General features: G+C 39.1%; 1 protein-coding gene across 2 annotated transcripts; it reads right to left on the bottom strand.

Moving 5' to 3' along the window:
• Positions 1–996: 996 nt before the first annotated feature.
• Positions 997–24,511, bottom strand: LOC140932754 (F-actin-monooxygenase MICAL1-like). Of its 2 annotated transcripts, XM_073382265.1 has the most exons (21): positions 23,772–24,511; positions 19,509–19,610; positions 18,401–18,759; positions 17,094–17,351; positions 16,402–16,744; positions 15,680–15,818; positions 15,295–15,343; positions 14,586–14,727; positions 13,128–13,234; positions 12,767–12,832; positions 11,954–12,097; positions 10,590–10,842; positions 8,749–10,125; positions 8,045–8,157; positions 7,405–7,606; positions 6,796–6,892; positions 5,814–5,887; positions 5,558–5,666; positions 5,403–5,449; positions 4,373–4,405; positions 997–3,277 (listed from the first exon to the last, which is right to left on the bottom strand). In XM_073382265.1, exons 1-21 carry the CDS (start codon positions 24,253–24,255, stop codon positions 3,258–3,260), a joined length of 4,518 nt encoding a protein of 1,505 aa, XP_073238366.1. In that variant the 5' UTR covers positions 24,256–24,511; the 3' UTR covers positions 997–3,257. The 2 variants fall into 2 exon arrangements, with proteins under 2 accessions (XP_073238366.1, XP_073238367.1); XM_073382266.1 differs by lacking the exon at positions 4,373–4,405.
• Positions 24,512–26,011: the final 1,500 nt, after the last annotated feature.

Below are 26,011 nucleotides of genomic sequence, written 5' to 3'. Positions count from 1 at the left end.
AATAAGTTCATATTATTTACTATTATTAGTAAAACCGGTTAGCAATTTGTGTTCGTCCATACATATCCCTGTATATGTTGTTTCTATTTCAAGTTAATTCTGGTTTGAATTTTCTATTCGGATTTTAAATTTCGCGAGAATATATTTTCGCGGGTCTTTAATTTCTCGATTTTTTCACAATCGCGAAAAACGCGAAATAAAAGACCCGCGAAATTAAGTACTAATAAGGTATATCAAACATGATACGCAGTGTTTCAGCCAAGATCCAACAACGAGAAGTACTTGATCAAACACGAGATGGAGTGTTTCGTCTGACTTGAAAAACGCGAAAGAAAAGTTATCTATTAAACACGAAACGCAGTGTATCATGCCATGTCTGTGTCCCTTTGAGGGGCACAAATATGGCTGCCGGAAACCAACAGAAACATCTGTCTTTGAGTTTTCCTACAAATGTGTGAATTCATCGTTTAAGGAACTCATATAGATTAAAGTAACATTCATTCCTAGATGAGGAATGTTATGATAGAAAAATCTCACGAAATCGGCAACGTTTTTAACCCACAATTCTTTTTTTTCACGCAAAAGCCTTGAAATTTGAAGCCGCCTCTATTGCAAAACGAAATACCTTTTCAAACCGAAAATTTGTTTAAATAAAGGTGTTTAGGTGCTGTAATGCCTTATGAAGGTAGAAACTCAGAAGAATCGATAATTCATTAGTTTGAATTTTGGTGACGTCATGTGAAAACCGAGAATAATCGGAGGGCTGCGGGCTACTCTCGGAAATTACAGTGTGTCGATAGGGGCGGGGGTGGGGTGGGGGAATGGGTCTGGTGCTCACATAGCAGAAGCATATGCTTCTGTACATAGTCATTAGCTGGTGGATGTGAAAAATTACTGTGAAAGCAAGCGCCATCTCCCTTCTCCTAAAGTTAACCCTTTACTACAACGATTTAAATGTGGAGACCAATAGTTCAACTACAAAAGTAAAAATCCAAGTAATGATGAAATACGCGTTTTATTTTCATTAATTAATTTACATGGTCTTATTATTTTTTACATTTTTATACAATTTAACAATTTCATTTGGAGCGGTATTCTTTAAATTTCCCTTAGCCTAGAATGTTCTTACCCCCAAGAAATCATCCAAGCATGCGCAAAGAGGATCAAGGGGTAAACTCTCTTATCTGAGTTTATCTGAACGTTGCCTCTAAGTACCCTTCACAGCTTTTGCATTTTTTTAATCGCTAGCATTAACGGAGGAGAAGAAACATTGTACAGCGATTCTCATGTCACCAGGGACTAGTCCCCGGCGAAGGTGGAGGGGGTTGGGTCCTTAGGAAAGGTTGGATAGAGGTGTACCGAAGAGGCCTTCAAATCCTGAAATCCAGTCCAGAAAAACTCTCTTCAAGATGCTAAACAATAAATTTGCACACCGCTATGGAATTGTCCCCCAGGAGACTGGTCTCCTGGTAGCTTTCAGCCTGTTCCAGACTCCCTTAAATATTAGTGGAGACGTTGCCCTGCGAGAGCATCTGGTTTTTTCGGCTCTAGTTTCTAGTTTCAGCCGCCAAGAAAAACCGGAGGAGGCTATAGAGACGTCTGACAAGAATTTTTTTGTTTCTAGTTGTCTTTGTCTTTGTTGTTGTTGTTGCTATTTTGTTTTCTCGCGCTTCCTTTTTCTGTTTGCCTCTCTAATGCAAAGCCTGGAAAAGGCTGGATTTTTCCTAGAACAACTTATTTCCCTTTTTGTGTCTCTATACATGTTCAAGGTATAAATAAGGCACTTATAATGCTTCGCACTCGAGATTTCTCTTTGGGTAAGAACAATTTAAAACTGACAAGTCTTCTGTATAATTCTTACCCCATGTAAGGGAATTCAGGACTGTCTTGGATTCTGGATTGCACGCCGTGGATTCCGATTCTCAGGTACTGGATTCCAGTCTTTGTCAGTGGAACTTGGATTCTGGATTCCAATCTATAGAAGGATTGCGGATTCCTTGAGCTGTATTCCGGACTCCAAAGCCCAGGATTCCGGTTTCTACAAGCAAATTCTCCTAGATTCTGGATTCCACAAGCAAAAATTTATTGGATTCCGAAATCCAGAATCCCTTACATGGGGCGAATAGACCGATTTAGCAACGGAACAGGAACCTCAGTTGACGATGGCGCGCGCAAATCAAACAAATGGCTTAACCAATGGCAGAGGAGTAAAGTGGGCACCGGAAGTCGTGTCTAGTCCTTTCCGCGCGCTTTCCCGTCGTCAACTGACGTTCCCGTCCTATTGCTTAATCAGCCCAGTAATTCAATTAGATTATCTCAAATGGTCACAAACACTATTTGCACAAAAAAATCGACTTAACATGAGCTTAGCTTTGCCCAGATTACATCTATCACTTAAATTCATTTACCGATATTTTAATATCGCTCTTAAAAGCTCTTAAAATTACTGAATCGATCAATTTTCCTGCACAGTTTCACAGCGAATATACACCGACGTATCACGTCCACTTTTTCTCTTTAAGTAAGTAAGTAACTTACTCAAACACAAAAGTAGTGACTTCATAGCATCCTTTTTCTTGTTTAACTTCACTTGAATACGGAAGTCATGAATAGAAAATGAGGTTCTGACAGTAGGCTCAGCGTTACTGAATCCTCCAGTGCTAAGCTATATCGAGCATGGTCATGTTTCGATAATAACGAACCATGGTCAATAAAGTAGTAGTGACTTCTTGATGAAGAATTTTCAAATTAACGGATAGCGCATTGATACTCTTTCCCTACTAAAAGTTAAGGCGAGGTGACCTTTTTTACTCTAACTGTGCCCGATCTCCTACAGTATAACCATTCAAATGAAAGCTTTCTTTGAAAGTGCTATTTTCATCTTAAGATTTACAAAAAGGAAATTTGAAACTTTGTAAATTGTTTTCACTCGGGCCAACATTGGGATAAAAAGATAAGCATTTGGGCAAAATAAGGTACCTCAAACAAATTGTCAAAAGCAATTTCCAATTTCTCTTATGTCGATTACAAACTTAACTTAATTGTTTCGGATCGGAGCTTCTAGAGTGTTACATGTTACATGACGTAGTAACTGTTAAAGCTAAATTTTAAACAGCATCCATCGTTCGCGATCATGACGATTGAACATAGTGATCCTAGCTCAATAGGAAAAAGGCGTTCAGCGAAGTGTGCGCTTCAGTCTGTAGCTTCACCTTCGGGCAGCGCGCAGGTATTGGCCATTAATACAACTCCGGTATTCATACAGTCGTTATAAAACCTGCCAAAAACGAAACACAAGAGGTTAAGAAGGCGCGGCCTTGGATTGTTACTACTACGGTACAGTTATGATAAGCATTCCCACTGTTTGCAATCTACTAAACAAAACGAGCGTAAAATGCTGTTATCTTCTTTTGAAGTTTCTCTTCTTCATGTTTATCGCCTCCAGGAGAGTACAAAGTTGTTTATAACAACTTTTTTAGCTGATGAACTGCTTCCGCGCGTCTTGTATCCTTCCCATGATTCCCTATGCTTACTGATTACCGCGTGGAAGAGAAAGAGCAAAACATTTAGCAGTCTAGGACTTAAATGAACATTCATTGACCCAGTGAATGGGGTAAACTCCCAGTAGAAACTGTTAATGGGAAATCTGTTGAACAAACGTCTGCTGCCTTATATTAAATAATTTCAACATAGCTTTCTTTTTGACTAATTTTAACTACTTTAATTATTTAAGTGATGTTCAAACGGATATATTGCCGACAATACAACATGTAGAAATTAGATGAAAATTTGTTTCACCCTGTTTATCGTTTATTTGTTCTCTACCATCTATAGATTTCATTTTACATTTGATTAACTTTTAACACATACTAATTAATGTCTTTCAATCACCCCTTTTTACTGCTGTACAACCAATTTACCCCCAGGATTGCCGCTTAGTGAGAAGAAAGTAAATTCCTTGACTACAAGACGTTTTTAACTGATCATATGGTTTCGCAGGCATTGGATAGTCTTCTCTTAATTTTAACTTGTTTAAAACGCTTTCACAGAATCTAGATCTTTTTCTGTCTCTAAGTATCAGAATAGTCACAACTGCAGATCCTTTATTCGTCAACATAAAATTAAAATTCCTTAATTGTTCACTGACTGACTGCAGACTATTGCAAAAAATGTCTCTACTATTCCAGTCGTAAAACAAATTTGGCCCTCCTTGAATTTTTCCATGAAAGTGGCAGCCCTAAATTCTATTTTTTATCTCACTTTGTTTTTTAGAATGTTTATTCTTAGTAAGCTAATTTACTTATAACCTGTTCACTGTATCATTTACAGCTTGTTTATTGCTATAAAATTAGTTTAGACTCTTTCACTTAACTGATTCTGGAAGATGTTCGCCTTTTGTACAAAGCTATACACAACAGGACGTAAAGTAAGTCAGTAATTAAACATTCTACATCTTTAGTTTGATTCCCTAGACATCAACTTCTACTTTATTTAGTTATGAAAAATTTAAGTGCTATTAAAACCCAGTTTAGGTTAATATATAAGAGCAGTTTATTCTTTTGATCATTTAACATGCTTTGCCACAAAAGCTAAACTTGAGGTTAGAATGTTGAGGTGAAATACGACTTGAATGTCTATTTATTTTACACAAAGCTGAGTAAGCGAGATAAAAGAATTTAAGTTAAGTTAAGATAAAAACAGTGGATAGTGTCTTTCGCGCGCACTGATTGGCTACTCAAAGTCGGGATATCCAGTGCTATTCACTGATTCACTTCTAGCTCCTCCGAGCTAGCGACGCCTCGCGTAAGTTACGAGCAAATGGGTTTCCCGATATGCTACCGTAAAAAACAAAAACAAAATTCACATTGACAAATAATCTGACAAGCTGTCCCCGAAATACACGAAGAAGGTGACGAAATTCGCTTTGGAAGCTTTAACAGGTAACGCTCAAAACCTTTGAAAAAGTTTTTTGTTTACAAATGCAAATTAAGCCACTTCCACTTCAGTGAAAAATTATTTCATATCCGAATCTGCAAGAATCATAGTTATTAGAGGAGACTGTTGATGAAAGGCGGCAAACAGCAAAGATAAAACAACGGTGTTGCAGTTTATGTTGAAAGCTCCCTGACGGTGTACAATTTTCTTTTGGCAAATTATGATGGAAAAAAATTAATGAGACGTTTAGACGTTTTTAAATGATAGGAACGCTATTGAACGTTGGTCCACAAAAAGATACAACAAAGGAGGGACTGGGTGACGGACTTCATTAAACCATTGTACTCTATTAACTATGAAAAAATGAAAGGCTGTGTCAAGAGGTAAGTTTAGGTATTAGATAATTCTCCCATAAACTGTTCGCATTATTTTGGTTTGTTTGTTTCGCAGTAGTTACGTCTACAAACCTTTTGCTGCAAGAATAGAATCAAAGAGCCTGTCTTCTTCTTGTTCTCTAAAAAAGTCAAGACAAAGTATTAAAAACAAAAATTCAAAGAAGATAGACGATAAGGGTATAGTCCCTGTCTTGTCAAGCACGTTGCACCTGCACGAGAAACATTACCTCTTTCTTTCTTCCTCCAGCAATTCCACTAATTGATTTCTCTGTTCCACGATATCCACTAACTGTTTCGTCTTTTGTTGTACGATTCTGTTGTCTTGCTTTGATGGATCTGAAACAAAGAAACAGATCGGCTCAAATCATTACACATTTATCCAGCTAGCACAATAATTAATTAAAATAATTTGGGCACATTTCTTCGTGCAACTAGAATCATAAGAAATGAGACAGGGCGACTATTAATATCAGTTCAACTTACGTTCTTTCATCAAAAGCTCTCTTATTTCCCCCTCCAGTCTTCCTTGTTGATCTTCAAGCTGAATGGAGTTGGCACTGCAATTTAAAAGCAAGTACATGGTTACGGTTAAGGCTGGTCAAATATTGAAGTTTTTGTGTTTGAATTAAAGTTGCTTTCCTAGTTCCTAGGCCTCATTATTCCGCGTGGCCAAAGCCTTTCAGGTCATGTGGTCCAAGCAAAGATGTGTGTCTTCCCGCCCGTTCGCCTCGGAAACGTCACCGAAGTGAATTATCGAGAGGGACTGGGAAAACGTCGTACAGAGACTAGGCAAGTTGCCTGATCTTCCTCAGATGGCAATCGCCCAATGTAAGGGAATCCAACACAGTATTGGATTCTGGATTCCACAGTGTAGATTCCGGATTCAAATTATACCTTGTCAGTGAAAATAGAATTTCAGATTTCACTCTTTAGTAGGATTCCAGATTCCTTGGGCTGAATCCTATATTCCAAAGCCGAGGACTCCGGATTCCGAAATCCGGTCACCACTTTACATGGAGCGATGGAATTACTGACGTTCTGTATTTCCCCTCATTAAAGAGGCAAACAGGAGAAAACAAAATACCGTAAAATTCCGAAAATAAGCCCCTCCAAATATAAGCCCGCCAAAATCGTAACGCAAAAAACCATCCGTTGAATCGCCCCTCCAAATGTAAGCCCCCCCCCCCCCCCCCCGCCCCGGGGGCTTGTACTTGGAAATTGCCCTCAAATACAAAGTTAAAAAAAACGGCAAATTTCCTTCCAACTATAAGGCTAGCCAAATCGATTTTGAAACGCAAATTTCCCTCTGTAGATAAGCCCCTCCAAACATAAGCCCCTCTAAAACTAAGCCCCGCAAAAAGGGCCTTTGAAAAATATAAGCCCCGGGGCTTATTTTCGTAATTTTACGATAAATTTAGATGTGAAAAATATATATAGCTTGCTCAAAAAAGAGCCGGGTACTTACTGGATTACCAATTCTGATTCATATCGTATGAGCGCATTTTTCCGGTTTACAAGTTTGAACCACTGTAACATTAATTGCTGCTCTTCTGCTCCAGTGTCTGTAAATAGAAACCAAATTAAGGGCACATCAATACTACCACGCAGCGGTTGTATATTTCAGCCTGATTGCTGTCGTTAAACAAATTAGTAGCAACAAAAACAGTATCCTTTCTGAAACAGAGTGCAGAAAACAGCTAGAGGTCGAAACAAAATAGTAACGAAATCAGTAGCAAAGCGGGAAAAACGGCAAAGTATTGACTGCCTGAGTGAATGACTAGCTGACTGATTGATTAATTTTTGGATTGATTGATTGAAAGATCACCTGACTACCGGACTAACTAACTGTTTTCGTAATGGATTGATCGACTGATTAGTTGACACTGGCATTGATAATTTGACTTATTGACTCACTTGTTAATAAACTTAATGATAGATCAAGGGCTGGCTGACTGACTGATTGACTGCTTACAAGTCTAAACGACAGGTTGACGGCCTGCTTTCTCAACGGACTGACTGACTGATTGATCGATCAATTGACTGCTTTGTTGACTGAAAGAGTGAAGGTACTCACCACCTCCACTACGCAGAGCTTTTTCAACAACGACTCCCTCTCGCTCCAAATCTGCTTGTTTGACAGCTGTTTCTTCCAGTTCTCGCTGGATGGACTGTGCCATGCGCAGTCGCTTGGATTCGCGTTGTTTCATGGCACTGCGAATCTTTGCTTGTTCGCGTTTTTTCAACTTATCATCTGGCGACTCCGTATTTCGTCTTGGCTAGAAAAAACACATTAAAGACAGTGATTATTTATTTCCTCGCGAAAATATCATTAAGGAATCGATATAATATATAATATACATGGGCCAAATTCTCTGCCAGAACCACCATGAAGCAGCAACACCAATCATGTAGTATTAAACAAGCCGCTCACAAACTGAAATATCGGGGACCTGTGGAGGCGGGACCCAAGAAACTACAATCATGGACAAAAATCTTGGGACACTTTTGCATTTCTGGGGTGTTTTCCAATTCACAGAGGCCCAACCCCTCCTTCACCCACAAACAACGTTGGACGCGCGTATCCAGAGTATTTTTTTCCGAGTTTCAACGTTGTATAGGGTGGGGGAGGGAGAACTGCAAGAGAATTTCGAAAAGGATGCACTGTTTTATGAGGGAATCCAGAAATGACAGAAAAATATGACAATAAACCTCACCTTGCCAAATCGCCTGGCGTTTGACCGTTGTAGCTTGGGACTGTTCTCATCTAAAAGATCGTCTTCGCTTGATTCTGAAAACAACTCTTCTTCTTCCTGCTTCCGAATCGCTTCTATGGAGAATTAAATACAACCGTTAGCTAAAAAGATAGTTTTACCAACGAAATGACGAGAGGATCGAACATAACTGCCTACAGAAAAATATAACTCATGGAGATATTAGCTTTTACAGCTGCTCTGTAATTCCGAAGTTTAAATAAAGGTGATGTATGTTATGTTACGCTATGTTAGTTTATGTTATACTATGCTGCGTTACGTTACGTTATGTTACGTTCTATTATATTAAGTTATGTTACGTTATGGGTTGTTATACGTTTACAGTCTGTTTACCTTGACTATGATAAAAACGAATACTTGTTGTTACAGACATGAGTATCAAAAGCCGACTAGCCGGAAGGTTTTCATTCGTCTCTTACTCATACTCTCAATATCCATTTTGTGCCATGCGATATTTTTTATCGGGAAAACCTTCCATGAAAGAAGACATTTTGGGCAGTCATAACATGGTCTTATGGACAAGACTTCTCTAGTTGATAAAGTTGAAATGATGACAAAAAATAGTTTGAACGGTTAGTAAATTCTGAACGGAGAGGCATTATCCCTTTAGATTGCATAACAATTAATACATCATATTTGCCACACACCTTTCTCTGGCGTGCTTAATCCATCGTTTAAGTCCAGGACAACAAATCCCATATCTTCAGCTTCTTTGTCCGTCTTCTTATCCTGCTTTTTACCCTTCCCAAAGTGGAAACCTTTTCTACCCTTCTGTTTTTGTTGGACAATCTTCGTTGTTTCCTTGGTAGAGTGAAATGGTTCCTCCGCAGGAACTCTGGGTAAAGAGCGCCGCTGCGCGCTGGGACTGCCCGCGGGCGCAGCTTGTTCCTCTCTTGCATTCTTGTCAGATGGCTCACTCTTAGCGGCAGAGACATTTTTCCTCTCCTCTTTTTCTTCCCTTTTATCTTTCACGGGTAGAGGTCGGAAGTCATTGGCGATCAAATTTGTCAACCTGGCTGCTCGAGCTGCGACTAAGGAACGTCCGGGAACTTTTCCCGGTTTGTAATAAGACGGTGACGTAGGAGAGGTCGGTGAAGTTGACGGTCTGGGTGGGGAGGTTGGTTCATTAGCAGTTGCTATAGAAACCGTCTTGGGCCTAGTCTTTCCTTGGTCAGCGGCTTTATTCCCCGTAGAGGAAGGATTGTCATCCTCGAGTGAAATGTCAACCATCTTAACATGCATGTGCTGTTGTCCCCTGGTAATTTGACTGATTCCTTCCAAAGCGTCCTGTGTCTCCTTGTCCTCAGGATTGAAGTAAGTCGATAACGGGGGATACATGGCTCTCCGCGACTTTGCTTTCCTCCTTTCTAATGTCCCAAGCTTTTGAACCATTCCTTCCTGTGCGTCTTGCTTTTTCAACCACGATTTGCCAGCAGCTGCAGTCTTGACGGCGTCAATGACGCTTTTTCGCTCTTCTTCTCTTTTCTTCTTCCTTTCATCAGCAAGCGGCTCCTCCATGTTGATATCTACAGTCACTTCTTTGACTGGTGTCCCTGTGGAGGAGCCAGGAGTGGAAGGCCGCTCAAACTCGACCGCTTTGCGAGTTCCATTCCGGGAGGGCATTTGCAGAGGACGCCCATCTCTCTTTGCGTCTCTATCATCCACTAGTCCGTCACTAAATGTGTAGCCTACCCCTTTATCTCGCACCGTTTTATCAGACTTTCGCACAGAGGCTATGCTTGATCGTCTCAACGGACGCGCTTCTAGGCGTTTATATTTTCCGAAAGAATTGGATCGCTCATGTTTTACTCGCGACCCATCATTGTCCTCCCGGCCCAATATTTCTTGATCATCATGGAAGCCATTTATTTTAGCATTGTCGCACTCTGGTTTTGGCTCAAAACTGACAGCTTCCCTGTCATCAGGTTGGATTGTTACCTCGACATTCTTAAACAAGGTATTAGGTGCGGCCGATTTAGATTTCGTAAGTCTTGGTCTTCCTTTTCCCGGTACCTGACCTTCATCTGCAAACAAAAACATGAAATGAAAAAGTAAATAAACGTCAAGTAGAAACTTCCTAATAGCGGTAGAAGATGATGAAGAGGATGGTTTAGGTTCTTCATCAGTTTGCACATATGCTGCGTACATAACTGTGTTCTTCTACACGTAAGGGTCTCCATCCGCGCTTGCTCTAGCCCCACCAGCGTATGAGAATATTATTTTTAGTGCTCTCAATTTCTGTATAGATTCTATTTTGTAAGAAAGATAACCTGATAGCTACAGAGTGTTTTCACTCACGTGGCCAGCATCGAGGCAAATTTATTGGAACAGAAGAAAGAGTTTGCATAAGAAAATGGTTCAACTCCCAGAGGATTGGTTTGGGACACCAACATGGCCGCCGATTCATTTTTTTGGGACACCAACATGGCTGCCGTGACGTCATATGAAAACACTCTATACACACAGCCGTGACTTTATCTAAACATACCAACAGGCTCCTCCTGCATCTTATACAGCAATTGATCATAATGCAAGTGGCATAGAAAGTGGCCTTTTTCGCCGGGTGATGTTGGAGGTATATAGGAGTAGGAACCAAGCCTCAGAGTACAGCCACAGTTCTCGCACAGGAAACATTCGCGATGGAAGAAATGTCCCTCAGCAGATAATCTCTCCATCAGGTAAACACGCCGTTTACAGAAGAAACACATTTCACTGGAGTCCCTTACCGAAGGGACATTGCTCTAAAAAGAAAACAAAATAAGATATAAATTAAAAGGGCGCTTTGCTCCCAAACACAACATCGGCGCAATTGGCCATCTTCTAAGCGAGCAGGGAACTGGTACGACTTCTCACTGCAAAGGATCCAGGGATCGTTTGGAGGGACAGCCGAAACATGGCGGACAGCAGACACCACACTAGTAGTTGCGTGTTACTCCTTCGATCCTTATCATTACATGCATTTTAAGTCAAGTATAGTTATTTGAAACATTTACTCTAGTAATAATTGTGGAAATGACTCACTATGAGTCCTCATTTTCCAAGATTTATCTCTACAGAGAAGGATGTTGTGGGACAATTCCTCGGCAAAAGTAATAACTTAACAATGATACACAACGGCTATAGAAATTAACGTAGATTGATCGCGAAAGACCTCGTAGAAATGCAGTCTGATTCCAAACAGCGGAAGTGAAACAGTGTTCTTAATCAATATTTTATGCTGCACAAATTTAGTATTTGTTATCTAAAACGAACGAAATCAAAGCTGCCTTACGGATTCTTATGGGTTCTGGAAAAACAAATTTCATTCAAAGGACCTATATTCCTTCTCTTCCTAAATAAAATAAAGTAATTATAAGTAATCTAAGATGGTGGTGATGGGAAGGGGGAAAATGCCCTTTTTCTCTTGCCTTCCCATCACTCCCCGGTCGCGCTCCGCGGTCGTTCCCATGATCTCTTTCTCGCACTTCTCACTAGTCTTCAGCTCTCGCGCTTCACACTCGTCTCCAGCACCGTGCTTCCCAATAAGCCTTGGGAAAGCCTGTGGAGTATGCACTAATATAAATACTTTCAAACTAGTAATAACCAAAGGTTAGGGAGTACGGGCGACAACAATCGAAGGTCCAAACGCTTTTGCTCCAATGCTGTGCTTTGCGTAAGTTTCACGTGACAAATGGTCAAAACACGCGTGATCAAATTACGAGGGGTAGAAGGTCGAGACGCTCGTGATAAAATTGCGTTCTGTGTATTCCATTCATTCTTAGTGGAAGTTCAAACGAATGTTGGCTACATATATGCGACGCATGCGTGATAACAACCTGGAGATTAGGATTGCGGACTCTCTTGTCGCCTTACCTTGTTACCTACGCCAGGTCCGAAGACTTGCTGCGCTAAAGCACTGATGCGGTTACTAGCTTTACCAGTGGTGACAGCTGGGCCCTGGGACGAGACTTTGCACGGTGGTGACGTATCCATAGGAACCACATTCTCTTCATTTTCCTGTATGCAAACAAGTGGTCAAGAAGTTGATTTGATATCCGGACACCTCGCCATCAAACCATCTCGTCACCATCGAAATCACCACCAAGAAATATATATCTTAATACTTATCGAAAGGACAAGTCTCTGAAAAGAATTCTTTCACTTTAAATTCCCAGTAAAATTCAAGGAAGTAAGGTTTAGTGACAATATTAACCAAGAATTGCAGAGTTATTATGTCGTGGCGAGTAGATTTCTTGGTGGCGAGATAGTTCGCTGGCGAGATGACCGTAAAACGATGATTTTAACAAAAGAAAACATCATTATGCAGTATTAAAACACACTTAAAACGACCGCCTTAAATTATCGAAAAATACAAACGGAAAAGGAAATGCCAAATGGAGCAAGGATGGAAAGAAGTGGAGTAGATTCATAGGGAACGCAAATGTCGCGATGACAAGTTTGTCAGTGTCAAAGTGATGGCATGCAAATATGATTTACAATGGTTGACAATAAACTTTGACAAAACAAATCTGCCAAAACTACTGCCACCAAGTCTGTGACTTACAGCGTCTATAATATGTGTATTGTTTACGAACACACGCCTCAATAATGTAGTACCTTGATTCGCGCTTTTAATTTTCGGGCGTCTTATTTTAGCATAAAAATTGGTAAAAGTAAAGTACTTACCTTGGATACTGCAGGTCTTTTTCTTTTTGGAACTATGTCAAGAGCTTCTTCGCTTCGTCTTTTCTCCTGCAATAAGGAATGTTTCTTCAACATCAGAAAACATAACAATCTCAAAAGTCAAACTAAATGCCCGTATAGATTGGATCGTAAAAGAGGAAACAACAATTTGGCGAAAGAAGTACCTTTCTCATTTTGATTAATTCGTGTAAAAAAAACCGTGTCGAATTATATTTATTGTTCATGCAAAAAAAGAATTTTCATTTCCGGTATAAGACGTAATTTTTTTTTTCAACGACGCTGTACTAACTACGGTGCGTTGTTATTTTTAAAGATTAAAAAGCGTTATCAAGTATTGACCAACCTTGTGAGTGCGACGAGAGACTCTCGTTAACACTGATAGCTTGGAAAGTGGTGATTTGGCCCTAAACTCGTGCTGCTCGGGAGCCAATTTCTTCCCTTCCGCGGCAACTGTTGGTTAATCAGTTGGGCATACTTGATTAAGAATAGTTATAAGATGTAGTGTAGTTCAATTCCGTAAATAATTATCCGTTGTTTCGTAAACAGTATGCTGGATTTCCGGCGCAAATTGAACGACTTTCATGTTACTTAAGCCTTTATGTAGCTAAAGAATCAAACATATTCGTCCAACATCGTGTTGGAAGAGCATGCTTTACCATTTAACCGCTTCGTTCAAAATTTCATTTAAACGGCTTTCAAACATTTTCATCCAACAGACAGCATCACAAACCAATAATTGATCGTTTAGCCACCCATCCATGTTGTGTACAGTCAACTCTCTCTAAGACGGACACCTTTGGGACCGGCACTGAGTGTCCGTCTGAGAGAGGTGTCCGTCTTATAGAGAGTCAAATAAAAGGAGTAAAGAAAGGCAGGGACCAACTCTAAGTGTCCGTTTTACAGAGGTGCCCGTCTTATATAGGTGTCCGTTAAGAGAGAGTCCACTGTATCACTCACTCACTCATGCCCATGAATGCCATCAGGCATGTAGGGCAGCGACAAAGGATCGCAACTCCTGTCTGGCCCAGAACATACAACAGTGACGATCAATGTTGTGTATGGCAAATACAATGTTGGACGAAAATGTTCGATTGTTTAGCCGCGGCCTAATGAATCTACTATGAAGACAAATTTTATACGGACAAGAGTTTATCGGGTAGTCAATCCAAAACACATTCAAGTGCAACTGCTCTAATACTTCGTGTATTCCAATTCAATCATCAATCAACCGCACGGTTACACAAAAATCGCAAGAGTACAATCTGTTTAGTAACAAGTATGCTCGATTACAGACCGTATTGGACGACAATTTGTTACTCATGAATCAAAACTGAAAAAAATGAATTTTCAAAGGACAAGATTGTGAATACAGCTACTGTAATGGAGGCGGGGGGGGGGGGGGGGGAGGGGAGGAAGCGGTAATAACCCGCGTTGCAGTCGTTTCCTTTTCCCTTAAGCCAAGCGACACACGCAAGAAAAGAAGCAAAGAAAACAATCAGGCCCTCGCCCTTCCCACCGCTCCTAATTGTTAGCTCATTTTTCGCCCTTGTCCGTGCACGTTTTTAGCCCTTGCCCTCGCGTGTTTTTCGCTCTTGCCCTAGCGTGTTTTTCACCCTTGCCCCACTGTGCTTGGCTTAAAGGAGATGAAAATGACTACAATGCTTAAGAGGTACTTGCTGTTTATATTTTAACGGTAGACCTGAACTGAAGAATGTTTGGAAGTCAAAGAAACGCCAGAAAGCGTTAAATTAGCTGAGATACGACCCACGAAAATAATAATAATAGTGAATGACTATTCTACCTGGCGTCTCATTCTTAAAGACTTCATGGTATTGAGACACATAACTGACTATCATGAGTGTATCAGGGACATCTTTCATGACCATCTCACTGGCAGACATTTGAGGAGGAATGCCAAGATGCTCTTCAGCAACATCAAATGCCTGAACGAAATTAAAAGCACAATAATTCTTTACTACACGCATACGCTACGATTCGAAACATATAGCTTTGCCCAACTGCTTATCGTTTGCCTTACAATAGTCACTAAGATTTTAAAGTGGACATTTTGGACGCTTCCTGTATTGAGTCGGAAGGGCGCCCTGAAGTTGACAGCAATGCAACCTTTTTTCAGTATACTTTTAAACACGATTGTTTCTGGTATGACTAAATGAATAAAGATTTTTCATGTGCCTTTATAATTGTGAACAAAAAAAAAGAAAGAACCAAAGAAAAACTTAGTATTATTTTCAACTGCAACAACAAGTCGAAAAATAAATAAGCGCCACAGCGTTTTTCAAGTAAATACCGTTCTGCATCAGCAAACGGTATTGACTGCCTGCGTTACAATTTAAAGTGACCAGTCAACACCTGATGAAAACTAGCAGTAAGGGTTCAAACGTTGTGATCAACAAAAATAGAATATTGTTAGACAAACATCTTTCATTAACTTTTAACTTACAGTTTGACAAGATAGTGACTAGATTAGTAGGCATGTAGACTGGTCTTACCAATTGCAGGTTTGTCAAATGATCTTTAGGTGATAGAGATGCATAATCACTGAAAACAGAACGAATAATTATGTCAAATATCTCTTCACGAAGGCCACCTCATCCCTTCCTTGACAAAACAGTTATGGTTACCCGAGAGGCAGGACTAAAGGGAGTCAACAACCCCCCGTTTCTCTCGTTCAATTGCTTGAATATGTCATAACGCTGCCTGACAAAAATCCCATAGTGCTAAGGGTCTATAGCTATTGCATCGTGGTCTCTTGCAAAGGACCTTCTCACAAATCCTGACCATGAAGAAAACTTTACAAATAATCTAAGAAAACTACCAGGGGCTTTGAAAAATCCTTTAAATAAGCCCAAGGTTAAGACATGAAAAGCCACTTACATGAGGTCAGGCCTGTATCGATGAATGATGGCGCAGAAACCAAGTCCACTCCGCCATGATGTTGACATGTCATTAATCTTCACATTCTTGTACTTTCTTGTTTGTTCTTGACACCATTTTAGAAGCATCCGAGCATTAACTAAAAGGAAAAGATTTAAAATGATGACAGTCTATTAAACTGTCCATCACTTTTGAGAATGAATGATTCTTAGAATGTTTTTAAATATTATCAGGCTCTAGAACGCCCTAGGTAACCCAAAATCTAATGTCAAATTATCCCTTTGTTTGACAAGCAAACAGAAGGCAATCTGGCTGTTGATCAGTCACTTGCAGCTTTTACTAGAAGTCACTAAAATTAACAATCGCAAAAACTTAAATTCCAGCTTGTCTTTTAGGCAACTCCCATTTTGCTTTCCCAGAGTCACTCCTTGCTCGTGTTAGTTAACAATTTTTCTTAGAGGATGAATTTTCTTCCTGGACCCTTGCCCACTGGGCAAATAACATTTTAAGCCCCAATAGGCCACTTCCGAGTTCCCCCAGGCCTCTGTTTCAAAACGAGGGTAGGTGCTCAGCCTTTGATATGGAAATCATTTTTCATTCTCATGCAAATAAAACTCATTTTCACAAGGAAGGTTGTGCACCTAGCCTTATTTTGAAAGTGGATTACTGGACTACTGGAAGGGACATTTTTAGTCCGAGCCCTGCATCCTTTCTTCTCTTACCTCCTCCTTCAACAGAACTGACATCCTTACTAGTGTCCATGGGTTCTGGTCCATCATCTTGGTCTATAGGACCCGGTTTATTGTCAAACAGATGCTTTACTCTGTTCTGAGAAACACTTGACTTGTTCAAATTAGGGTACCGTGTGGCAGGGTTGATACTAAACTCTTCATAATTCTTGGAAATGTTTTCAGGAGTTGTCTGAGCAAGGAGCCGAAAAATACTATCTCTTTCAGCAAGAAGATCCAATGGTTCTCGCCCCTGTCCCCAGCCTTTCATTATCCATGCGGCATCAAAGCATCCCAAGAAACCTCTTGCACAGCCTGATCCTGTCGGCCAGAAGGGCTAAAAAAGGAACAAGTCAATTTAGAGATCTTTACAACAGAAGACATGGAGTGTGGCCAAGCAGTTTATAGAGTGCAGGACTTGTAATTCGGAAGCTCAAGGGCAAGTCCCGCTCTGACTGCCAGCTGAATTTGTTCCTGGCAGTCCCGAGTTCAAATCCTCGGCCACACTTGTAAACTGGCCAACTGGTTCGCCTCATAAAAGTTGAGATTTTTAACCACGTTATGTTTCATTTTAATTTATTTGACTGTTTCATTATCTCTGAAAATTCCCATGAGGGAAGAGGATAGTAAAACATTATTATTAATATACAACTTAAAGCACACTTTAAAATCAGTGAAACCCCTACCTCCAGTAAACTGTCTCCCACAACTGTTGCAAGTAGGCGTCGTCCTCTTCTTTCATAGATTTTTGCAGCATGTTCTGAGTGGTAGAGGGATGTAAAATCAAACATAGCAACATCCTCTTTGTGGTAGTGATTCAAAGCAAAGTCAAGATTTGGAAGCTGATTGTTCGTCGAGAAGTTGGCAGCTTCTCTGGCGTAGGCTAACAGCTTATCATGATTGACATTGTTTGTTTGAAGAAGGTCATAAGCATCTTGGAAATCCTGTCAATGGAAATTTTATACAGAAAAAAAAACAAGTTAAATGTGGCTAAATGAATTAATTTGGGCTAAGTTAAACTCAATACTGTGCTTGCCAGCTACAGATGTCTCTCTTGTTGGTGATTTGCAGGGGAACCCTAATCACAGCCCTCTCAGGCACCTCCCTCCCCAACCCTTATCTCTGTGGATGAGTTTACCGAGGCTAAAATGCAATACAATTTTAAGAAACGATAAACTTGAATCAGTATGGGTCCAGCAGTCACATGATTTGCATGGTGGCCTGATCTATGCACCAGCTAAAAGAACACCCTACCTTTGTCAAGGTAACTACTGTAAATCTCCTATTTAACCCCCGGGGGGCTTACTTATTTCAAACACATTTGAAGGAAGCGCTCAATTAATAATAGAAACAGGGGGCTTATTTGAGAGGAGGGGCTTATTTAATTTAGCAAAGACGATGGTATCAGTTCTCCACAAACAAGTAGAATGCAAGGTGTAAAAGTTCAAATCAAGAGGTTGGAGGTCTTGCAGCCAAGAACTAGAAACAAATCTGAACTTCCAGCTAGTGAATAAACCATCCTGGATCAGCCCACAAGAAGTGTTACTGTTGTGATTGATTAATACAGTATATCATTTATTAGTGAAGATTAATAAGAGGGAGGGTAGAGTGGGTTTATTAACTTTCTTCCCCTGAAAAGGGAGGGATTATTAATTAATAAACATGTATTAAACCCTCTTGAAGTTTGAATTGATGTGGATAAAAGAAGGCAATGGTATAGTCTTCAATGTGGATCTAGAAAGACTAGAAAGACTTCACAAGACATCAGTGCGAATACACAATATGTGAAAATACTTGTAGTCATATCCTGTTGTTACTTTATTGCATTTTACATATACCAGTAAATAATACCATTCTTGAATATTCAATTAATAATTGGTTGTTTGCAGTATGTATTCATTGACTTTTGTAACGAGAGCTAAAATTTTTCATTGCTTATTAAAAGTTCTCATAACATGTGGATATCTTAATGTGAAAGGTAAGTAAACCGCACCTTTTTCAGTACTCCTTTCTGAAGTAAGCTCTTTTTCTTGGCACACATAACAAAGTAATGTGTCTCATCTTTGTAATAAACAATGTTCTCTAGATCAATACCAGTGTTATCTTTCAAGTCCTGAAAAAACTGCTGATTGAAGATGAATGCCACTCCACTAATTTCCTCGACTCTTGCCTCTTCTTTTGTGTTTCTGTTCTGAAAGTTCACAGTAATACCAATAGCAAGTTTACCACGGAATTCTTTCCCTTTGAAGCCTTTCAATGCTGCTCGCCTACCATCTGCCCCCACAATTATGTCAAAATCAAATTTGTTGAGGGTATGAGAGGGTGGATCAAAGGATCCTCTCCATCCATGTGCTGTAATATAAAACAAATCAAAACCAAAAAAGGATTAATTAACAGGGTGCAAAGAAAGTCAGTTTTACGGCTTGCCATTCAGGCAAGCTGTGGCCAGCATTTACTAGCCCAAATTCATTTCAACTAGCCCTAAAAATGTTTTGATAAGCAGGATTAATTACACAGTTCTTCTGTAATTTAAACTCCTCAAAAACTTCACGTGCCCATCAGGCAAGTTAAGAACAGAATTCACCAGCCCCATTGCAAAATGCACTCGTCCCGGGCTATCAGACACTACTTTCTTTGCACACTGACTAAACAATAACTGTAAAAGGCAAGCAACCACTCCTTTAGAGGGAGCTGTATGTAAGCTCCCCTGTAATCTACATGAGAAGACCTGATCATAGTCCAGAGTACAAACAACAAGCTGTGCTCTAGCAGGACCCGGTCGCCCAAAAACTTTTGAAACTTCTCTTTAAATTACACATTATTCTATTAAAAATCACATGCATAAAATGCCACGAAGCTTATTATTTGGTCTGTGGATTAGTAGTTAACATGATATTCTGTTAGGTTTAAATAGATTTTTAAAATAAATAATCTTATGTAAAGACATGGCTAATGGGACCTGTCATTGAAGCCTTGCTCTGTCCTTGTCATTTGTTTTTGTGGTTGTTGTTATTGTTTCCCATTTTACTCTAATTTTAAAACTTCATGCTAGTGTGACAACAATGTTGTAAAATGAAAGCCAACATATATAAAATTCTTACCATCTGTAGGTTCCACTAGCTTTATAAACCCACACTTTGGATAAACTTGCACGCCAAGAATAAGAGACACCTTGAGAAGAATCAGCTGAAGTCTACGGATACCTGAAATCATGACAATAATGTTTTAAGGTATTGATTTTAGGAGATTATATCCTGGCCCCAGTCCCCTCAATGTGTTGTAGAAGAGAGTCCTATATACCTGGTGCCAACTCTTGTCATGTCCCAACCCAGGGAGGGGGGGGGGGGGGGAGGGGTACTGCCCTATGGGCTACATAGACATGTGCTGCTGTGAAGGGTTTGTTTTTTAAGACGTTTAGTTGACTAGGATAGGATATAGAAATCAGAGAGTTGGGGTTTTCCAAAAAACTGCTAAAGATTTTAGTCTACACTAGCGAAAATGGGAATTGACAGACAAAAAAAGAAATTTGGAAATAAAAATTTTCCCACAATTCAGTTTTATGACAAAGAAAGCATTCACGTCAAAAGTTTGTGGAAAAAAGCACCTCTACGATAGGGAGGATTTTTGAGAGTTACAGTGTAAGTCTAGTATAGGGTAGCAAAATTCAGCTGACTTAGCTACAATCATGGACAACGTCTTGGGACACTTTTGCATTTCTGGGGCATTTTCCAATTCACATAGGCCCATTACCTCTCCCCTCACCCCACAAACAATGTTGGATGCATGTATCTAGAATTCTTTTCGAGTTTCAACTTTGCATAAGGTGGGGGGAGGGGAAACTGCAAGAAAATTTCAAAAAGGATAAACTGTTTTATGAGGGAACCCAGAAATGACAAAAAAATATGAATATTGCATTACTGTCCCAAGGACTTTTGTCCATGATTGTAGGTCCCGAATAGATTTAGTGTTCTAGGGTCGCTGCAGCACATTTCCACCTAAAAAGTCCTGAAGTAACACCCACAGGGACCCCAACAACTCACAGCATAGGTCTCACACCTACTGCTGAAATCCTGAGGCTGATATTTGGGTTGAGGTTTTTTGGTGGTTCTCCCCCTTGCTCCAGGAGGTTTTTATGTACAGTAAGTTTCTGCTAAAGGTTATGCAGTGCTGCCAACCTCTTATATTAACAGCCACTTGCCACTGGGCTTTGATAGATTGTGCTCACAAGAGAAAGATAATATGCTACTAGTAACTTGTTCGTATATTTCTAAAATTATGCCAATAATTATCCTAGTTTTTGTAAATCATGATCATTTTAGTAGAAAATGCAGAAATTATGCTCTTTCTTTTTACTTTAAATTTGATAAAAACACCTCAATAACTATGGAGAAAAAACAAATGGCAATTACAAATAACTTTATTTATATCTACATGTAAAAAGTGCATAATTTATTGTCTGTTAACTATAAAAACTCAAAAAAATAACAACTCGCACGCTGACATGATCTTGGGTAACCGAGCATGTTATGTGCACATGTTGAGTCTTGTGGAAAGAGTCCTGTGTCACTTTTTGTGGGACGTAGGTCCCATGAATGTGAATATAAACACCCTAAAAGTTGGTTTCTTAAATTTGCCTGCAACACTTATCTCAGGTCAGAAAAGTTGGTTGCATGATTAATAAAAAGACAATTTTGGGCAACAAAACAAAAGTTAAAATATGCTTAGCAGTGCTTTTTTCGGAAAATAGGTGAAAACTATACTGCCTCAAAAAGACCATTTATGTAAAAAATTATGCTGTATATCCTACTTGCTACTACCCTGAGGGTGGCCACCCATATAATAAATGGCAGTTCAAATGTATTGTGGTGTAAAGGCATTACAAAGTCTTCATCTGAATGAAATGAATAATTGTGACTGGAAAGGCAAAACAGACACTAACAGAAAACCATTCAAATGGGAAAAATGCACAGATAATGAACGGTTAATGAATGGTCTACAAAGTGTTCAAACGGTTTGACTAACCATTCAAACGGAGGAATAAATTTTTCAAACGGATTGGCGAACCGTTCCAACGGATGAATAAAATTGTCAAACGGATTTGTTAAAAACACTGATAAACTGTCTGCGAAATAATCATTCCAAACAAAACTGGTGATGTTTATCTGTTATTTTAGTTGAAGTAATTATAAAAATTCTCGTGATTGAAAAACAAAAGAGTATTTTGATTTCTGCCTCATCACTGGGTGACATGACAGCTTTTGGTCTAGTTCACTCCTGAAAAAAAAAATCTCTGCTCATTGATTGGAAAACAAATGATGCTATTTATTCATTACAACAACTATAAGTTATAATATCATTTTCATAAAAAATTGTTCAAACAGGTGTCTTGACCATTCAAAAGGATGTCGCAATTATCCTTTGAAAGGAAGCTTTTTTTTACAAACGGATAGGTAAACCATTCGAACAGATGCTAATTTTTTTAAAGGGATATGCAAACCATTCAAATGGTTGATCAATCGCTCCGAATGGCTTTTTTAAAGAGTTTGAATGGATAACAAACACTCATCCTCTTGAAATGGATAACTGTACAAAAAACTAGTGTCCGATTTGCTTTTCATGGTGACAATTGTGTTAACACCAGCAACTAAGAATATAGTAAGGAATGCTATTAACATCTAATATAACAAAAGACAACACTTAATTTAGTGATAGACTTCAAGAACAAAGGAATTCTGTTAACTCTAGCAAGTGTTGGTACAATAATGATTTTCAACCCCAACCCACCAGACTCAACCTGTTTTATAAACGCAGGGTTGTCAGAAAGTTTTGAAGTAGAAGGCTAAGTTGTCAAAGTAAGCGGCCAGTCCAGGGATATTTTATTTAAAAAACGCCATCCATAAAGAAATGCCAAGCAGAGAAGCCGGCCGATACTAACCAAGTTCACGGTGATTTTTGCCGCCAGCCGGCTACTTTTAACAACCCAGTAAAAGTCTATGTTAAAGGTCAAAATTAAATTCACATTAAAATTCTCTCAATTGTTTGGTCTCTTAGCTCTAATTATTCATGGATTAGGGTAAGGACACAAAGGAAAATGAAAACCAACCTAGGTTACAAAAATTTAACCTGAATTTGACCTGACAACATCTACATTTTTAAGACATTTCTGAAGACACTCTTATTGGATTCTCAGAACAATAGCATCTTGAAATTCATTCGACTTTGTTAAATACCATAATCAAAAATGAAAATGAAGGTAAGGTTAAGTGCCACAAATTTAATATTCATTATATAAGGTATTCAGTCTATTTTAAGCACCTTCAACTAAATAAACACTAGAAAACACTAGACAAAAGATGAAAAAGACATGTGCAAATTTATTTTTAAAAAAAGATAAGGGCTGTCCTGTTGGTTAAATATTGTTCAGCATACTTATATTCTTTTCAAAACTGACGCGAATTAATAATTAATATTTGTGTAATTGCATGTGACTCAACAGTAAAAAATCGAATTGACTTACTGTAGACTAGAAGAAAAGGAGAATTGACTAAATTATTCCAAGAAATAAGTATAGATTGAATAGGATGAGCTGAAGAGACGAAGATGTAAGTTTTACGTGATATTCACAGGCTAAAGTACAAAGAGAAATGTTCAATTTCTTCTCGTGAGAGAGTTCGGCACATATCACATGAACCAAATACAAATTCAGGCGCGTATCAAAATGAAAACCACCCGTTGAATTTAATCCCCTGATAACCAGAAAACACACAAATAAACAGTGTGATACAATATTGTCGCCCTTTATTCATTCGATTGCAAAAAATGCAGGAAACTCCAGTAAGCAGTTTAAGAGGATTGATGATTTCCGCGAGCGCCGACCATAATTAACGTTATAATTCAAGTTATGCAATATAAAGAGAACCCGATTTTTCTTATATTTTTGGCAAAGCAAATGCTCTGACGAAATGATAGAAAATATTGTATTTCGAATCTTAAAAAACCTAGAAGAGATTAGAATTTTTCATGGTAGTATCAAGTGTGTAAGCTGGATTTCTACCAGATAAGCTTCCGACTTCAGAGAAAATTTAAATCTGACATAGCATTTTAAACATGAGGATTCAAAGGGAAATTCATTCAAAGTTGTCATTGGTAAAAATGAACTTCCTTACGACCAGCGTGGCAACTATAAAATCATCGCATTTTGGCCAAAATTAGTGTAGGTTCTTGACGACTAAGAGAGTCTTGTTTTACAAATAGGAACATTATGAACCGAGACGAGTGGTGATCGATTTCGTCTGCACAAGCAACTAGAACATTTCCGGAAGTGCAGGCGCAAATATAGACCAAGGAAAAAATAAAATACTTACTTATATGATCAATGGCTCCAGCACAGAACTGTCCAAAGAATTTCTTGGCTCCCAAGTTTTTAAGGTCGACGATTAAAAACGGCCAAAGGTGCAGGACATTGTTGCGAGAGAATCGATCTCGCTTTTCTATGACAACAACATATGCACCCAGAAGAGCGGCTTCAATGGCGACGCGCAAACCGCACGGTCCAGCTCCAATAACTAAGACTTTGTTCTTAACACAAGGCTTGTTTTTGTAGTCCTTGTGTTCGGCTCTTTTGTCCAATTTCGTCCACAGCGATTTACACTTCCAAGAAGTTAATTTGGACTTCAGAGAAGCATACAATGTCTTGTGATTTCGAGGGTTAACATCAACACTCTGACAGAGTTTTCGAAAGACATCCAGCGTTTCAGCAAGATCACAGGATTGAAGAAAGGCATCGAATAACTCATCGGGTGTTAACGTACAAATTTCTTCCTTGAAAAAACCGTCTTCTTCATCCATGACAGAATCAAACGTTGACTTCTCCAAGATTACAAATATTTACGGGCCGTTTGGCATTGGAGGAGTGGTTCGCTTTGAAGCTAGCTTGTCAACACTGTAATTTCCATGCATTATCAAGCTTTGTCGCTACAACGATGGCTTCTTCCAGGGCTTTTCAATTAATTAATCCAATTGAATCATTTCACAGAGGATTTACGTGTATCCTTGTAAAACCAAAGGAAACTTTATGCAATCGCTTTAGTCAAATACACTTTCTTGAAACAAATACGAGCTTGTCAGCGGTCGCTTTGTTGACTGTGTTTCCCATCCCCTCAAATCTCCCACCACCAGGATGCCCACGGTCTTTGTTTCTCGGTCATCACCGGAAGTTGACGAAGATGCTATTTTTCGAAGGACAACATAGGGCAAATAGCGTGGAAACGTGATTGCCTTTAATCATATCCTAAGTATAATGTTTGCTCCTGTTTCAGATAGACAACCCGGCAGTGGGAGCTTACAGAAAAATAAGATGCATATTTAACCCTTGGTTATCGCTATTATAAATATTGTCTTCACAAGATCCACTTCCGGTTACATTCCTCGGATTTCAGCTGTCTGTAGTTGCTTTTCTTTTCGAACCAAAAAGTTTTTAGGCGCTTAAATAAGTCAAAAGACTTCAAAAAAATAAAACAAACAAACTACAATTGTTGTAACGTACATTAGAACACCTTAGAAGGGTGATATTTCTTTAAATTTTGAAACACTGAAGTTTGAAAAACTTCAGGAGTCCATATCGACTAGCAAAATACATGTGCAATTGTTTACCGAAATATAAGGAAAGTTTCTTAACTGTAAACATTGACAGTTTCTTCTTAAATTAAAACTCTTGTGGTTTGGAAGTATATAAATACCAATTGCAGTTAAACCAATTGTTGCTATTATTATTCATTCAAAATATTTCGCCGTTTCCGATTGACTCAAATCCTCCTGCTTATTCTTTGTAACTCTGACCAAATTTGGAAGATTCGAGCAATACACCATCGATTCGATAGTATATTTGCTTGGAAACGAGGTTGATCGATGATATATTTGCCTGAAAATGAGGCTGCTTGGGCGATAGTGGACTAAAAAATGGCGTTCACGGCAGTCCGAAGACGAAATACCTGAATTTCTCACTAAAACTGAACGCCAATAAATGCAAGAATAGGCAGAAAGTATTCCTGTGTCTGCAAGAAAAACATCTGTTTATGTCCTGAAACCGTACCGAGAAATAGTTTCGAAGAAGATCTATGCAGAGGTAAGCTTGTTAAGAACTTAGAAATATTATGAATAAATTATGGAGTTTCGCTTTCCAACTGTCCGCAGTATCAATCCTGATCTCGGAGCCGGCTCTCACCCACCTCAGCCGATAACATTCTCCTCAATTTGCACAATTCTTCACATCATACTCAGCCTCAGGCTCATTCAAAAATTGTTAAAATAACATAAATAGTAAAGGCTATCCCCAGAAGAAGGGACGAGAAACCAAAAAATCTAGGGACGAACTTCAGTTGTTTGGTAGAGCTGGCACGATTCGCTACTTTCACATTGGCCAGCTAGGATACTAATGGGCGTAGTTACCTGCAAAAGCCTTCGTAATTCACCATTTTCACATAGACCATAATATTGTTTACTAAAAAAATTTTTTATAACCTTTGTCTTTGATTTCTCTTGGGGCAACTATTATACCCAGGAGAAATTGGAAACAACGGCTACGCAAAATTTTGGGGGGTAAACA

Source organism: Porites lutea, chromosome 4 (assembly GCF_958299795.1).
Source record: "Porites lutea chromosome 4, jaPorLute2.1, whole genome shotgun sequence".
Lineage (NCBI taxonomy): Eukaryota > Metazoa > Cnidaria > Anthozoa > Scleractinia > Poritidae > Porites > Porites lutea.
Note: the sequence above shows the minus strand (reverse complement) of the source record. Positions and strands in the feature narration are given on the sequence as shown.